Raw genomic sequence first — 18,753 nt, 5'->3', positions numbered from 1 at the left:
ACTCTCCCAAACTCATTCTATGAAACCAATATCACCCTGATACCTAATCCAGACAGAGACACATCGAGGAGAGAAAATTTCAGACCAATATCCTTAATGAACATCGACGCAAAAATTCTCAACAAAATTTTAGCAAATCGCATACAAAAACATATTAAAAAGATAGTGCACCATGATCAAGTGGGTTTCGTCCCAGGGATGCAAGATTGGTTCAACATCAGGAAATCAATAAATGTAATTCACCATATCAACAGACATAAAGTCAAGAATCACATGATTATTTCAATAGATGCAGAAAAAGCATTTGATAAAATACAGCACCCCTTCATGCTCAAAACACTAGAAAAATAGGGATAGTGGGAACATTCCTTAACATTGTAAAGGCCGTCTATGCTAAACCCATGACTAATAGCATTCTAAATGGTGAAAAACTGAAAGCATTCCCCCTAAAATCTGGAACAAGGCAGGGATGCCCTCTTTCACCACTCCTATTCAATATCATCCTTGAAACTCTAGCCAGAGCAATTAGACAGACCAAAGAAATTAAAGGGATACGAATAGGAAAAGAAGAACTCAAACTATCCCTATTTGCTGATGATATGATTATATACTTAGAGGAACCTGGAAATTCCACCAGAAAACTTTTAGAACTCATAGTGAATTCAGTAAAGTAGCGTGATATAAGATCAATGCTCATAAATCTAAGGCATTTTTATACATAAGTGATGAATCTTCAGAAAGAGAAATTAGGAAAACCACCCCATTCACAATAGCATCAAAAAAAATAAAATGCTTGGGAATCAATCTCACAAAAGAGGTGAAAGACCTCTACAATGAGAACTACAGAACACTAAAGAAAGACATTAAAGAAAACCTTAGAAGATGGAAAGATCTCCCATGTTCTTGGATAGGAAGAATTAATATTGTCAAAATGGCCATACTACCTAAAGTGCTATACAGATTCAATGCAATTCCAATTAAAATCCCAATGATGTACCTTACAGAAATAGAACAAGCAATCATGAAATTCATCTGGAAGAATAAAAAACCCAGAATAGCTAAAGCAATCCTTTGCAGGAAAAATGAAGCTGGGGGTATTGCAATACCAGATCTTCAACTCTACTACAAAGCAACAGTAACAAAAACGGCATGGTATTGGTACCAAAATAGACAGGTAGATCAATGGTACAGAATAGAGGACATGGACACAAACCCAAATAAATACAATTTTCTCATACTAGACAAAGGGGCCAAAAATATGCAATGGAGAAAGGATAGCCTCTTCAACAAATGGTGCTGGGAGAATTGGAAATCCATATGCAATAGAATGAAACTAAACCCATATCTCTCACCATGCACGAAACTAAACTCAAAATGGATTAAGGACCTCGAAATCAGACCCAGAGACTCTGCATCTTATAGAAGAAAAAGTAGGTGCAGAGCTTCAACATGTTGGCTTAGGACCAGACTTCCTCAACAGGACTCCCATAGCACAAGAAATAAAAGCAAGAATCAATAACTGGGATAGATTCAAATTAAAAAGCTTTCTCTCACCAAAGGAAACTATCAGCAATGCAAAGAAAGAGCCTACAGAGTGGGAGAAAATCTTTGCCAATCATACTTCAGATAGAGCACTAATCTCCAGAATCTATAAAGAACTCAAAAAACTCAACACCAAGAATACAAATAACCCAATCAACAAATGGGCTAAGGAAATGAACAGACACTTCACAGAAGTAGACCTACAAGCAATCAACAAGCATATGGAAAAATGTTCACCATCTTTAGTAATAAGAGAAATGCAAATCAAAATCACCCTAAGATTCCATCTCACCCCAATTAGAATGGCGATTATCAAGAATACAAGCAAAAACAGGTGTTGGCGAGGATGTGGGGAGAAAGGTACACTCATACATTGCTGGTGGGGCTGCAAATTAGTGCAGCCACTGTGGAAAGCAGTATGGAGATTCCTTAGAAAACTTGGAATGGAACCACCATTTGACCCAGCTATCCCACTCCTTGGCCTATACCCAAAGAACTTAAAATCAGCATACTACAGAGATACAGCCACATCAATGTTCATAGCTGCTCAATTCACAATAGCCAGAGTGTGGAATCAACATAGATGCCCTTCAATTGATGAATGGATAAAGAAACCGTGGCATATATATATACAATGGAATATTACTCAGCCATAAAGAATGATAAAATTATGGCATTTGCAGGCAAATGGATGAAATTGGAGAATATCACGCTGAGATAAGCCAATCTCAAAAAACCAAAGGAAGAATGATCTCGCTAATAAGTGGATGATGACACATAATGGGGTGTGGGAGGGGTTAGTTTTAGGGTTAGAGTTAGGAGGGGGGCAAGAATGGAGGAAGGAAGGACTGTATAGAGGGAAAAGAGGGGTGGGAGGTGTGGGGGGAAAGGGAAAAAATAACAGAATGAATCAACCAACATTACCCTATGTAAATTTATGATTACACAAATGGTATGCCTTTACTTCATGTACAAACAGAGAAACAACATGTATCCCATTTGTTTATAATAAAAAAAAATAATAAAATAAAATAAAAAAAACAATTAAGCAAAATAAGAGTTTGCTTATAATCCTATTTCTAAATCTGGAAACTGAGGTTTAAAAGGTTAAGAAAGTTATTCTAGGTCACATGGTTATTAATCTTTATACCAGTTGGCCTAATAGAATTTTTTTTACTGAACTGAATTCTACATACATCGAGTCCCCTTGATACTAGAAAATTTTGCAACCATAAATTATACAATTACATTTTAACATGAGATTCAATATTACTTTATTAGTGTGTATTTTAATTACATAGAATAGTGGGATTCATTGTAGCATTTTCAAATATGCAAACAACATACTGATCATATTCCCACTCCATTACCTTCCTTGCCTTTCCCCTGCCCCTGATGCCCTTTTTGTTCTCTAATAATTTCCCTTCTACTTTCATGTCTTCCTCCCATCCCCTACTAGATTTCACATGAGAGAAATTATACAATTTTGTCTTTCTGTGTCTGGCTCATTTTACTTAACATCATGATTTCCAGTTCTATCCATTCTCCTGAAATGGAGATATATATATATATATATATATATATATATATATATATATATATGTATATATATACACATACATGTACACATCCATTTCTATTTGATATATATGTATATATCCATTCATCCATTGATGGGCTTTTAGGCTGATTCCATAACTTGTCTACTTAAGAATTGTGCCACAATCAACACGGCAGGTGTCTCTACAGTATGTTGACTTTAATACATAAATACCCCACAAAAATAAATCCATATAGTTATCTGAAGCTATCATAGCATTACTCAATCATCTTAAACTGAAAATTACCCACTTGTCCATCAACGGAAGTCCCTACAATTAAATGGCATGCTATATAGCCTTGACAATAAATGGACTACAACTATATGCAACCATATGGATCAATCCATTGCATTTAATTTCTCTTTTATGGTACTGACGATTAAAGCCAGGGGTGTTTAACTACTGAGTCACATTCCCATCCCTTTTATATATTTTATTTTGAGACAGGTTCTGGCTGAGTTGCTAAGTGCCTCACTAAGTTGCTGAGACTGGCTTTGAACTTGCGATCCTCCTGGCTCAGCCTCCAGTCAGTTGGGATTACAGACTTCCACCACCATGCCCAGCTTATCACATATAACTAATTGAAAGAATCTAATCACTGAAGCACACAGGCTACATTATCCCAGATTTACAAAAATAGGCAAAACTAATATATATAGTTAGGTATCTGACATTAACTCAAGAACTGGGATGGTAAATATAGGGAATGGCAGTGACTGGAAAGCAGCATTGCATGGAATGTAAACTGGGATAATTATTGGTAATGTTTTGTTTCTTAAGATGCTGGATATATTGTGAAAATTTCACCAAGCTGAGTGTTGTAAGTCCTTTTTTGACATATTATGCTTCATTAAAAAGTTTTTTTCTAACTCAATCGTAACATTTAAAATGGGACTTGGCCACATTCCTACATGTCCATCATTATCCTTCTGCCAAACACATATAACAGAAAAATCTCTTATGTTTATGATGGACTAGGTACCGTTAGAGCTGTAAACAAGACAAAGACCTTAATTTACTGTAGATTACATTCTAGCAGAAAGGTAGAAACAATAAACAAGTGAGTATATAAACAAAAAGATATTAGGTAGAACTAACTATTAAAACAATACAACAATGCTGGGTGCAGTGGCACATGCCTATAATCCCAGTGCCTTGGGAGAATGATGAGGTAGGAGGACTGACAGTTCAAAGCCAGCATCAGCAAAAGTGAGGTGCTAAGCAACTCGGTGAGATCTTGTCTCTAAATAAAATACAAAATAGGGCTGGGGATGTGGCTCAGTGGTCAAGTACCCCTGAGTTCAATCCCTGGTACCCAAACAAAACAAACAAAACAACAATGCAAAGAAACAAAGGCAGAATGATTAAAAATTACTTAGAATTCAGTGCTAAGAAAGTTTTCTGAAAGGAAAAGAAAGATGAGAGTGGATCTTATGAAAACCATGGGAGATCAGTAAGGGAAAGGGGTGGGAGTCGGGAGAGAGGGGAAAAGACTGAGGAGTGATACATTGTTATATTGTATGCATGTACCAACGTGTAACAACAAATCCCTTCAGCATTTACAACTATAAAGCACCAATAAAAAAAATGTGAGGAAGAAAAAGAAAAAGTCTTCTAAAGTGGAAACTTCTGGGATGTGAATGATAGGAAAAAAAACCAGAAAATTTTGAGAGAGAAACATTTCAGATGCTGTTAATAGAAAAAGTATCTACTACAATTTATAAATAGGAACAAGACTGGTTTATTTGAGGAACAGAAGGTCAACAAATGTGGCTATAGGCTTTAAAGAGAAAAGATTTTGCTTACTTTTCTAAAAGTGAAGTTAGTTTATAGAGAATGTTTGGAAGCATGCTAAAGTAGAAGTAAGAGGATAAGAAATTATGACTTAGAAAACTAAGGCTTTAATGAAATCAAAGTCAACAGAATCATGATGTGATGGGGAAACACGAGAGACAGAAATTGCCAAAGCACTGGATGCTGGAGAATGAAGGAAGAAAGAATCTGGGGTGATTCATAGGCCTTAACCTTGAAAATGTACATGAAGGGTTATGCCATCTACTGAAATGCAGCAAACTAGGCAAAGTAGCGTGGCTGGGTGGCAGGGTTGGAAAAAGAGAAGGGAAACAGGAATTAAGAATTCTGCTTATGATATTTTTGTGTAAGATTCTAGTGACCTACTATGTTTTCTAATCCATCACTGCTCTCAACTCTAGTGTTCACTTGCCTCAGTCCTGCACAAAAAAAAAAACCTTTAGGGATTGCACTGTTCCTGTGTTAGGAGGGAAAAAGTTAAATGACCTTAGGGAATCAAATTATATGATCTTATTTGCTACACTATTTCAGTGTATTACTTGTATCCTCATTCCTATTTAATAATTTAACTAAGGTTTTACAAATCCTTGGTACTAGCCTTAGATTAATATATTTGAATTTTAACAGTTCCCTGGAAAGAGACCTGAACAACTCATCTGAAGCCTGAAACTTTTATATGCCACAAAGTGAGGACAGGTCTTTCTAGTTTTCTGCTTCCTGAGAGATACAGATAAATCAGATATCAAATGGGTTATATCAAAACCAAAAGAAACAGATAATACAAGAACCCCAGATAACACAGACATGGCAGGCAAAATACAAAGTACTTAAAAAAAATATACAATCAATTTTGTGATAGGAAGTTAAGCCAGTTCTGGAAAAATATGAATAACACTATAAATCAAATTTATTAAAACCAGAGATATAAAATTTTGTTAGAACTTACCATTAAAGAGTCTGTCAATAATGTTGTACCCAGCCCGAAGATCTGATAAAGAAAACTCATAAAACTTGGTCCAACCCTACCAAAACAAATTTAAAAAGTAGTAAAGAACTTAGCAGTGTTCAGAGCAATGTATGAACACAGAATTACCCTTACGTTTTAAAATACATTCAATATATACCCAAAAAATACAAACTGAGAATTTTTAATAAAATCCATATACAATATATCTAAACTTACAGTAATTTAAAAAAATCTACAGACCTTCAAAGCATGAAAAGTGCTATATAATAACATTTGTTTTTATCATTTAAGTAAATATAGTCATAGAACAAATTGGTATGTTTTTATTCTATATACTGTGTATGCAGTGATTATTTTCTATAACCTTAAATTTCAAAAGTATGGATTTTCTCCACAAACACAAAAATATTCAAGAGTCCCCAAAACATATAATATTATTTCTTTTTATTTAATTATACTGAATTAACAAAGCATTCATAGAAGAATGTTCATAGAGCTCTCCAGTATATATAGAATAATATTAAACATGATTTCTGATTTCTTATGGGCTATAACTAACTATGCAATCAGATAAGTTCAAACTAAAATGCTTTAGACTTGGACAATATTTAGGAATACTAATACAAATTACATGCATTCATCATTCAAAAATCATTTCTTAAATGTGAATTATAGGTGAGGTTCTGGGAGTATGAATAAACCCGAACATAGGTAATCTCTGCTGTCATGTAGCTTTCAGTCAAATGTAGGGAGGAATGAGGTAGAGACAATCATTCAAGTACATGTACTACGAAGTATAAGTAATTTGATGTAAAGAAACATCCTTGGTGTATGTAAGAAAGAGATTTCAGTATAATGCAATATAAATTTAAATTTGACATAAGTATATAAATGGATAATTTTTAAAAAATACTATTTAAAAAAGCAAGATATAGACATATTTGTAATTTGTACCATTTGAGTTACAAAGAACACAAGTATATATGTATAAATTAATAAAATGTTTTTATAGCTATATAATATCCCTAAAGAACACCTAAAAAAACAGTTAACAGAGTTAACAGTGATACTCATGGAATGGAAACTTGGGGGCAGGAATACATGGGGGGAGGAGATTAACTCCATTGCAAAAATTTGTTTAGCTTTAAATTTACACTACATACATGTATAATAATACACAATAAAATTTAATTTCATTTAAATATAATTTATCAATAAAATTGTCACTATCACAATTCATCTGTCAGTAAGGATTATTTGCTATAGTAGGCCGAGGACTGATGAAGGATTTAGAGGAAGATATTTCTAGCTTTTTCAGATCTCTATAGCTTTTTAGGTATGATGCCTTGAGCAAGTTGATTATCACTGACAAGCAGTTACTCTTTTGTAAAATTAAAATAATAAGTGTATACTTTCCATAATCATATGCAAATTATGTGATGCAATGCAATACTATGATTATTTACTATTCCATCTATTTGACAAAATATTTGACAGGCTATGTGCCAGTCAACATGTCAAGAACCTCCAGATACATACTATTTTATTTAATCCCTACAACAAAGGCAAATATAATCATTTTCATTCTATAGTTGCAAAAAGTGAATGGGGTAGTGGTTTTATTGGGGTTAAAGTAGTTTATTCAAGATCACAAAGCAAGGAAATTCTCGAATCAGGACTCAAACCCAAGTCTATCTAACTCCAGAATCTATGCTCTTGCTTTGACATGAAACTGAAATAGAGAGGCTAAAAGGGTGGAAAGATGAGGAGAGCAGGTAGGAGACAGCCTTCCAGCAGCAGTGGGCAAAGTTAAAAAAAGAGAATGGAAAAAAAATAAATATGGAAGAGTTCATGGCAGAGATGGTTATTTATCAAGAATAGAGCATTAGTACCAGTTGTGAATGCCATGGTAATGGAAATGTGCAATTTATTGGTTAGGGTAACAACAACAGCTAGAGCCAATAACAAGCAAGAGTTTGATGGGTTCAAAACCTTAAAGAAGTCCAGTGTTAGAGAAAAGTAGAGTACAAGTAATATGTGGGACAAGAGACGAGGTTAAAGGGAACAGCAGATCTTTCCTTCTAGACCATAGTAAGAAATCTGCATTATATTTCCACAAATACAATCAAACTCACATATTAGGAAGATATTCTAGCTGGTGAATGCAAAAACAAAACTAAACAAAAGTCCAACCAAACAACAAAGACAACCACAAAAGAACTACTTAGAAGGCAAATCCAGAAAGTAACACAGGTAAGAGAGATGAAGCTTAGAAAAAATGGTGGAAGAGTTGTGCACAGTACTTGGTCATGTATTGGTAGGGAAATTAAGAGGCAAAAACATCAAAAACAATTCATATAATTCTATCTTGGTTTTCTAGAGGAAAATCAGTTTTTGAAGTTTGAAATGTTTATGAGAGGTTAATCGTACAAATAATATCTAATTTTTACCGAGTAAATATGAGATGTGAAGTAGATAGCTAAATATAGTCTGAACAATTGAAAAGATTGCATTGGAGATATAAATTTATGAATCATGAGCCAAATCATGATATGATCCTAGCTATTTATACTAAACTATAAAAATATTCTCATAAAAGGCAAAGTTTTGACTATTTAAGACATTCTTAATTACCTGTGGAATATAATTTCTTCTTTCTTGACATGCAGCATGAAACCATGCAAAACTAAACAGAGCGTGAGCTCGATATATATTGTCTTTTTTGCTAATTTGCTCAGGAGTCCAAGAATCATAAGTACGCATTAAATTCTTCTTCAAACCTGGAGGTGACTAAAGAAATTAACAGACATTCTATTACTTAAAATATTACAAATAAATCTATATTTATCCTATTTAAAAATCTATTTTAGTGAATATTTTCATCACTTACCAAGTTTGATTTATGTTACTTTAAAATGTACAAATATAAAACTGAGTTGTAAACACCTTATCTCTTAACAGTTTACTTCAATTATAAATCCCAAATATAACCAATAGTATTCAAAACGGTCAATTTTTACATGATCATTAAGGGTTTTTGTTGTTATAGAAACAAAATTATTACTAACAATACTGGGATACTGATTGATATAGGGCAGGTATTTGGGATTAATATGCCAGTTATACCTCACTAGTTGTTATCTGAATTTCCATGAGGACTTCAGTGTATCATTTACATATAATGTAAACTAAATTTCCTTGAGCATTAGTCTACCAAAGTTTAAGTGGGCATTACCAGACATTGCTGAACAATTAAGTACAAATACAAACCTAGGAATTGACGTTGTATATTTGACTAGTACTCAGTCAAAAAATGTTCATCCACATGTACTAGGTCTACATGTTATATTTCTGTAAATATCATATCAAAATGATAAAAATAAAGTATACAAATCCTTAGAAAAAGAGTACTACTTAATAATGCATGATTGTTGGGAGAAATCATAGTTCTTGGCTGATAGCAGTGAATGTCTCAAGTATGTAAACTTGCAGAGAAGCATTCCACTTCTCCTACCTAGCAAAGTAAATGACTGCCCCAAGTTGACTCAGTGTTACCTAGGGAACCTGTATAGGAGCCTGGTGGTTTGATCCCCCATGGCACATTGTGATTGGGCAAGAAGCCTATAAAATGTATAGTTCCCGCAATAAACAAGTCTGCAGGCTGCTTGCCACAAGCCTGCTTCCACCCAACTCCTGGAGTTTGGGGATCTTGACTCCGTGTCCTTACCAGCATCTGAGCTAGCCTGGCACAAACTACACATGATATTAATAGGAAATTAAACAACTTAAGAGTTTTCTTCAAAAGGTGCTATAATAAGTATTATGCAAACTAATAAATCATGTGCAAAGAATTAGAAAATCATAATATAGTATTTGAAAAATGTCGCGTCCCCTCTGCCCGCAGAGAGAGACACGGCAAACGTCTGAAGCTTTGGAAGTTTATTGTGCACAGTCTTCCTTCCTTTCTGTTCCCTTCTCTCGCTCTCTTTCCCTCTCCTGCACTCAACTCCTCTCCCGCTCGGCTCTCGCCCGCTCCGGCCGCTTCTTCCGCTTCTCGGCTCTCGCCCTCGCTCGCACTCCCTTCTACTCCCGGCTTCAGCTACTCCCGCCGCTGCACCCAGGAGGTTACCAAGCTTATATACACTTCAACCAATCAGGGGAGAGTACACGAGATAAACGCGGACAGCTGCAGGCACAGGATGGGTACACGAGGGGGGGCATGCTCTAATCACATCGTTAACTAGCCAATCATTGGAATTCGCTGGTTGTTTACTGTATAGCTGGCCGCTTTTGGCTCAGCGTCAGGCGCCATCTTGACCATGTCTAAGGCCGGGGGCTCTAGAAACCCCGACAGAAAAATAATGAAAACACTAGGATGTCAAAATATAAAGTCCAAAGTTATACTCACATACACATTCACAGACTTAAACTAATTTCAATATTAGTACAAATAGATATGAAACTATTAAGCATTCAGCTTAAAAAGTCAGAAAAAAACAAAAAAAAATATAAAGAAAGCATAAGGAAGATGAAATATAGAATTAAAGATGGAAATTCAGTGAACAGAAAGAATAAATAATATTAACATTAGCATGACATTAATAATTTGGAAAAAATTTAAACAACTCTGGCAACTAATCAAAACTGAAGAAAAATGGACATGTAATAATTTTTAAAGATTATATGTGTGTCTTGAGGATATTATAGACACACCTACACATATAGTAAAAATCTTGAACCTCTCAATTAGCTACACAATTTCCAAAGGTCATTTAAATCACCTATACTGACTCAAGAAATGAAAAATATAAAACCCTCCAAAATAAGTCAAATCAAACTGAAATTTCCATTGAACTATCATGAAATTACTTCCTAAAACACATCCTGGCAAAGGCTGAACATTAAGTTACAACACTGAAGGAACAGCTTCTGTGGTATATTAGTTTTTCATTATTAAAATATTTACCAAGTTTTTTTATATGCCAAAAAAGCAAGTGAAAAAACAGCCTCAGTTTTCATGTCATACAGTCCAGTCCTTGAAAATAGATCAGTGGAAGGGCTTATTGGGACAGTGGCTGGAGAAGACTCTGGAAGAGTTTTTTTATTACTAGAATTTATAACATTCATTCAAGATATTTCCAATATAAAGTCATCTTTGCATTTCTTGACCTTTTTATTGAGACTAAGACATTTAGAGTAAAAAGAGAAGTACTGATGTAAAATTACAAGTAGTTACACACACTAAGATACTTTCTTTGGGGAAAAAAAAAAAGATGTTTCTAAAAATTCAGAAAAAAATGCAAGCAGAAACGCCTTTACCAGTTTCTAAAAGTTCTAATTCATTTATGACTGATAAGTTGTGTAATATTATTAAAATCTTAAATATGTGAGGTTTAAAGTGAATCTACCTGGGATTACGTGTTTGAGCAATATAAAGATGAGTAGATAAGGACAGATGGGAATAGATGAACAGAAGAAATCAACACTGAAAATCTACTGTAGCTATGTCAAAGATAGTATAAAAACTGAATATTCACATTCAAAAAAAAGTGAACTTTAGCCCTTGCTTTTGCATAACATGCAAAAATTAAGTCCAAATGGATTGAATACCTAAATATAAGACCCAAAACTATAAATTCCTAGAAGAAAATATAGAAGAAAAGCTTCATGACATTGGTTTTGGCAAGGATTTCTTAACTATGACACCAAACAACATGAACAACAAAAGGCAGAGTAAATAAATGGAACTGCATTAAATTTAAAAAACCTAAATGAAACAAACAACAACAACAACAAAATAACCAACAGAATGATAAAGCAAGCTCCAGAATAGGAGACAATATCTGCTAACCATCTATTTGATAAGAAATTTGATAAGAATGTGTAGAGAGGATACAGGTACTTTGGCACATACCTGTAATCCCAGTGACTTAGCAGGTGAGGCAGAAAGATTCCAAGTTCAAGGCCAGCCTCAAAAATTAGCAAAATTCTAAATAACTTAAGAAACCCTGTCTCAAAATAAAAAGAGTTGGGGATGCAGCTCAGAGGTAAAGCACGCTTGTGTTCAATCCATAGTACCAAAAAACTCAACAAAAAATCATATTTTATGTGTGTGTGTGTGTGTGTGTGTGTGTTCTCATCCCTACAACAACAGAAATATTCCAATTACAAAAGTGAAAACAATGAACAGACATTTCTGAACAGAAAATATACAAATGTCTAAAAGCACATGAAAAGATGTAAAACATCACTAATCACCAGGAAAAGGAATTAGTATCACCTAAATCTAGGTAGGATAATCACTATTTGGGAATGGGAAAGAGAAAGAAAACAAAACAGAAAATCAGTTTTGGCAAGAAGGCAGAGAAATTGTGAACTGTTACTGGGAATACAAAATGATACAGGCACTATGAAGAACAATATAGAGGTTCCTCAAAAAGCTAAAAATAGAATTAGCATGTGATCTAGAAATTCCAATTCTATGTATACATCCAAAATAATAGAAAACAGAATCTTGAACCTATATCCATTGCATTATACATAATAGCCAAGAAGTAGAAGACTTAAAAGTTCATTGGTGAATAAATGGACAAAGAACATGTGGTATACACCTATAACGGAATATTATTCAGTCTTTAAAAAATGAAATACTGTCAGATGCCAAGACATGAATGAATCTTAAGGATATTATGCTAAGTGAACATACTTCTACTAAATGAGGTATCTAAAAGAAGTCAAACCCAGATATTGAAAGAATGGTGGTTGCAGGAGTTGGAGGAAGAAATGAGAATTGATGTTCAATAGATACAGAATCTCCAATAGAGTACAGAAAGGGGATCAGGGAAGGGAAAAAAGGAACACTGGGGATTAGAATGGAGAAAACTATATTGAAAGCATTTATGAAAATTTCAAAATGAACCTAACTATTAAATACAACTATAATACACTAATGAAAAATTTAAAAATAGATACAGGATCTCAATTTTACAGAATGAAAGTTATAGAGATCTTTCGGTCAACAGGTACATGAAGTTAACGCTACTGAATTGTACACTTAAAAATCATTAAGATGGTAAAATTTGTGTTGATTTTTACCACAATAAAAACCAAAACACAAATGATGTTTAATAAAATTTGAAAAATACTTAGAAATGTTTTATATCTTATGCTATGATCTATTTGTATTATACCTCATCTAAGTTTAAAAAAATGTTTTTATCTAATATATGGTTATTTCTGAAGTAAAATTTTAGAAGGTACAAAGAGATTACTACTCTCATACAATGAATGACTTGAGTTTTAAATCTTCTTACCTCATATGTTATCTTCAAACTTGACTGTAGTAAAATAGGAGTGAAGTTGGGATGAACTTCTGCAGTGAGCCAAAGACGAAAGGTATCTTTAGGCTGAAGAGTATTCAATTCCTTATATATAAAAACAACAATTTAAAAAATCTACTTAAATATACATGCATACATTTCCCTTTTATCAACCATCTATTATTAATAATTTGTTTTTCTCACTGAAACTTTTCTGTTACATTCTGATATATTTCTTAATATTCTGATGTTTCCCAAAAATTCTATCTTCTCTATTATTAGAGTAGTGTAATGAGTAAGAACTTGAACCTGGAGCCAGTTTCACTGGGCTGAAATTCAAACTTTGCCACTTATTTGCTGTCTGATCTTGGGTTCTGTGACTTACACTATTTCTAAGCAAGGATAATAAAAGTACCTACCACATAAGGTTGCATAAAACACTGAAAGCAATGCCTGGTATGTAGAAAATGCAAAAGAGTGTTTGCTATAATTGCTATGCTTAACAACAGTTATTTTCAGGCCTTTATGTCCTCATTGTTACAACTGATGCTTCCACAGAGTTTTATCAATTGATACCAGTGACAGCAATTCCCTTATTGACAATTTTTAGTAGCATCTTACTGCCTATAACAAATACAAAATTCGCATACAAACTCATCCATCAATGCCCCTCATATTGTATGCTGTAGTCATTTACTTAGATTTTTATGCCTTTCAATCTTTACTCATCATATTCCTTCTACCCATTCTTCTCTTTTAACTTTACAAATTCTTAACCATCTGTAAAAATACAATTTAAATAGCATGTTTTAGGGAAATATTTTCTGCAGTTCTTTGCTACCACAATTTAGAGCAAAACAAATCACCTATGCCATTTTGTAAATTTTCTGTACTATTCATCACACTAAACGGTTACTAATAAATGTGGTCGCTTTCTTCTAAACTATGTTCCTAGAAAGCAGGTAAAATTCTGACCAGCACATAGCACAATTCCTGGCTTTTTTCTGTACTCAGTATCTGTAGACTAAATGAATGAAAACATAGCTAACAGTTCTAAAAGAAAGTGAAGTGTTAAAAAAAAAATCTTAATATAATCAGCATCTCACATTTTCATTATTAATATCATATAAAATGTAGTTAGGATAACTAAAAACTGGCAAAAGAATGGTCATAAAAACATCTTGCTTGCTCAAAATTGTAAATAGTAGAATGTATTTACACCTCGTAATTTTAAATTTACTTTATAAAAATAGTTTGCTTTGGGTTAGCACATTTTAAAAAATTAAAAAGGTAAGAGAAACAATACATTTGTGAAAGTTGGGTTCACAGTAAATAAATAAATTTATAATCAAATAATTCATTCAAACTTTCCAAGAGAAAAGCAAAATAACGATAATTGTTTAAACCTCTTGAATATAACCTACCATATATGATTCTAAAAGTTCTAATTAAGATTTGCTTCCAATGTATTAATTATATTATTTTATAAATAGCTAGCTATCAATCAACTATTTAGATCATAAAGTAGAATTAGTATTTACTGGTCTTTTTATGTTTTAAAATATTATTCATATTTTTACACATTAGCGATTTTTACAAAAGACTAATAGTGAATATTCAAATGTTCTAAAATCTAGTTCTTTTGATCACAATTAGTGAAATAACATGGTCCATCAATTCATGTACTCAGTCATTACCTCAAAGACTTACAGATTATTTTGTGCAAGTGCTATAGTTGTCCATTTATTAGAACTACACAAAATTTCCACACCTTAAAACTAGGTTAGGGCTGCCCTCAACCTACTCTATTCTCTTTGGTTCTGTTTTGAAACTACTTCTGTAAGATTAATTCAATTGACTAATTACTAGCTCCTGTGGTAAGGCCTTACTCTGGCTCTTAAATCCCAGGATTATAAACTCCAAACTCTTCAGAGGTTCTCAGGTTATTTCCATAACCTCTTCCCTTTCAAGTCATCTAACTCCATTTCCCCAGGTTGCTCTACTTGGCCCTTCTAGTAGGGTCAAAAATGTCTCTTCAGAGAGCCTACAGAGTAGGAGAAAATTTTTGCCATACGCGCTTCAGAAAAAGCACTGATCTCCAGAATTTATAAAGAACTCAAAAAACTTTACACCAAAAATACAAAACACTCAATCAATAAATGGGTTAAGGATATGAGCAGATACTTCACAGAAGATGTACAAGCAATGAACAGATAAATGAAAAAATGTTCAACGGCTCTAGTAATAAGAGAAATGCCAATCAAAACTACCCTAGGATTTCATTTCACCCAAATTAGAATGGCTATTAACAAGAATACAAGCAACAATAGGTGTTGGCGAGGATGTGGGGAAAAAGGTACACTCATAAATTGCTGGTAGGGTTGCAAATTGGTGCAGACACTCTTGAGAGCAGTGTGGAGATTCCTTAGAAAACTTGGAATGGAACCACCATTTGACCCACTATCCCACTCCTTGGTCTATACCCAAAGGACTTAAAATCAGCATACTACAGAGATACAGCCACATCAATGTTCATAGCTGCTCAGTTCACAGTAGCCAGATTGTGGAACCAACCTAGATGTCCTTCAATTGATGAATGGATAAAGAAAATGTGGTATATATATACAATGGAATATTATTCAGCCATAAAGAATGATAAAATTATGGCATTTGCAGGCAAATGGATGAAACTGCAGATTTTTTTTTATAGCCTTCCTATTTAGATCTATCTTGTCTTGCAGAAACATACTTATTTAAGAAGAATATATCTGTTTATTTCTTATCAAATACTGTTTTTGATAATGGATGATATTTGAATAATGATGCTTCTTGAAAATTATTGATTGATACATTAGATAGTATTTGTACCCTATTTAGCTGAATCTACCTTTTCCAGAACTGGCAGCCAAGATACCACCAGATGTAAATTCTTCAAACAGAGCCAGTCTCCATTGCGTGCACATTCTTTTAGCATTTGAATAGCTAAATCAGCTTGACCTTGACCCATGGCAACCTACAGAAAATAAATAAATAAATAAAAACTCTGAACTTCTTATATGTTGTAACCTTACATTGTAAGGGATTCAATAATAGTAATCTCTAAACCTACCCAGCTTTAATATTAAATTTTGAAGAAATTCCAAATACCCAGGATTAATCACCTTCTTATCCAAGAACATTAAATAATTAGAAATTTATATGCATAGTTTAATCTTCCTGTCAAAGGTACTGCTAACAGAACATCCTGTAGAAAAGGGCTCCCTGCCTTAATATACCTCACTGATAACTCAATACTGTCCTAATGAATATTCTGATCTACTATACCAGAGACTGAACAGAAAACCCTAGTGAAAAATCAGTACAATTGAGCATAACTGTTCTGCTATTTTGGTATCTTCCCTTTATTCCTTGTGAAATGCTTTTCAATTTTTGTTTGCTATGAAGTATTTGGGTTTTTAAATTATTATTTTCTAATGAAAAAGGTGAATCCACTTGCCAAAAACTGAGAGTAAACTAATAAATTTAATTTTCAAACTCACCTGCAAATTGAGTTGGAAATAAAAGCTCCAATATCAGAAAAAAACAGTATTATATTTGATAAATTTTACTCAAAATATTCATGTATTTCTTTAATTCCAGATCAACAAACTGCAGATAAATATTACTGTGATTTTTTGTAAAATTTTAAAAGATATTCTCAATATTTAAGTAAATGTGTTAATTTCCTACAACTGGTCTAATAAGTTACCACAAACTTTGTACCTTTTCTCAAATTAATATCTTAGACTTCTGAAGGGCAGAAGAAGTCTCACTGATTTCAAATCAAGGTGTCTGGGTTTGAATATAAAGTTAGTATTATTTTCTTTCTGCAAGTTCTAATAGAAGATCCTTCCCTTGCCTTTTCCAGCTTCTGGGAGCTACTTACAGTCCTTTGTGGCACATTTCTCCATTTTCAAAGCCAGAAGTATAACATCTTCTCTCCTTTCTGACCTCTACTTCCATTTTTATATCTTGTACTTTCAGGCTTCTCCAGTCTCCCTCTTATACAGATGCTTATGATTATATTGGGCCAGCTGGATAATTCAGGATAATTTTTCCCATCTCAAGATTCTTAATTACACCAGCAAAGTTCTTTTTACCATGTAAGATAACATATCCAGAAATTCTAAGGATTAGGACATGACACGTTTGGGGGCATTATTTGTCCTACCATCACCACCACAACAAAAAATGCCCATTTCACTAATATAATATTCTGTGGCAGGAATAACAATGGCATGGGCAAAAACAGCATGGCAATTTGCACTCACCTGATGATAACACTCTCCACTTCTTTCAGCATTAGCAAGTTCCTGAAGTTCCTGAGAAGGATCAGCACCCGGGGAAATAATTATCAAAATGGGTTCAATTTCTAGTGTCTCTTTGTACAAACGTTTGAGATTTAGAGGAAGTGGGGACAACTCTTTCAGTCCTAAAAGATATTAAAAAGAATTTTAAGTAATATGCATCATAAAATGTCTGTTAAAAAAGGGAAATCAGTAGAGTACAGGAAAGGGACCAAGAGGAAAAAACAGGGGAGGGAAAGGGGGAATACCTTATTGGTTAAATTATATTGTTATATTGTGTGCATGTACAACTATGTAACAACAAATTCCACTATTATGTACACCCATAATGTACCAATAAAAAATATGGACAAAAAATTTTTAATAGAAAAAATAAAAATTAAAAATGAAAGTCAACTAAAATATTACACAATATATAATAGAGAATACCTGAGTAAATTATAATTTCATTCAAGTTTTTCACTCTAAAATCATTTACATACACCTGGCATGGTGATGCACACCTGTAATTCCAGTGACTCAGGCCGGTGAGGCAGGAAGATCACACATTCAAAGCCAGCCTCAGCAATTTAGCAAGGCCCTAAGTAACTTGGTGAGATCTTGTCTCCAATACAAAATAAAAGGGGCTGAGGATGCAGCTCAGTGGTAAAGTGCCCCTAGTTCAATCCCCAGTACGAAAAAATAAAAGAAAGAAAATCATTTACATACTACTAATAATTAGTATTTATTGAATGCTAAGGTGCCAGCCCTTTTTCTAAATGTATGCACAGTAGCTTCTAATCATCACAATGCTAACAGGTGAATACTCTAATAATCACATTTAAGTGGTTTTTGTTGTTGTTGCTATATTTTAAGAAATACATAGCCAGCAATGTGATTTCAATGTACAATTGTCTCCCTACAAGAGAAGACCAAACCCATTCACCCATCTATACATCTCATTAGTACATTAGTACATTAGTACAACACAATTCATTTATTTATACGAATAAACTGAGTGCCTACTCTGTGGGTAATCAGATTCCAAATCACCTGGGCAAACAATTTCACTGTCATGATATTGAACAAAGAGTTATTTCTTACATCCATCATAATAACCATAAGTGGAATAAAAATGTTAAAATGCTTAGACAGGAAACAAATATGCAGCTGTCAATTTAAATTTA

The 18,753-nt window shown here is 33.5% G+C and overlaps 1 protein-coding gene across 1 annotated transcript in view; it reads right to left on the bottom strand.

The window, feature by feature from the left end:
* The window catches only part of Dync2h1 (dynein cytoplasmic 2 heavy chain 1), a 374,205-nt gene that overhangs the window by 145,645 nt on the left and 209,807 nt on the right, over positions 1-18,753 (bottom strand). Inside the window, 5 exon segments of the mRNA XM_047518130.1 lie at positions 5,902-5,977; positions 8,557-8,712; positions 13,236-13,346; positions 16,129-16,254; positions 17,552-17,712. Coding sequence (XP_047374086.1) covers positions 5,902-5,977; positions 8,557-8,712; positions 13,236-13,346; positions 16,129-16,254; positions 17,552-17,712 — 630 coding nt within the window.

Source organism: Sciurus carolinensis, chromosome 11, assembly GCF_902686445.1.
Source record: "Sciurus carolinensis chromosome 11, mSciCar1.2, whole genome shotgun sequence".
Lineage (NCBI taxonomy): Eukaryota > Metazoa > Chordata > Mammalia > Rodentia > Sciuridae > Sciurus > Sciurus carolinensis.
Note: the sequence above shows the minus strand (reverse complement) of the source record. Positions and strands in the feature narration are given on the sequence as shown.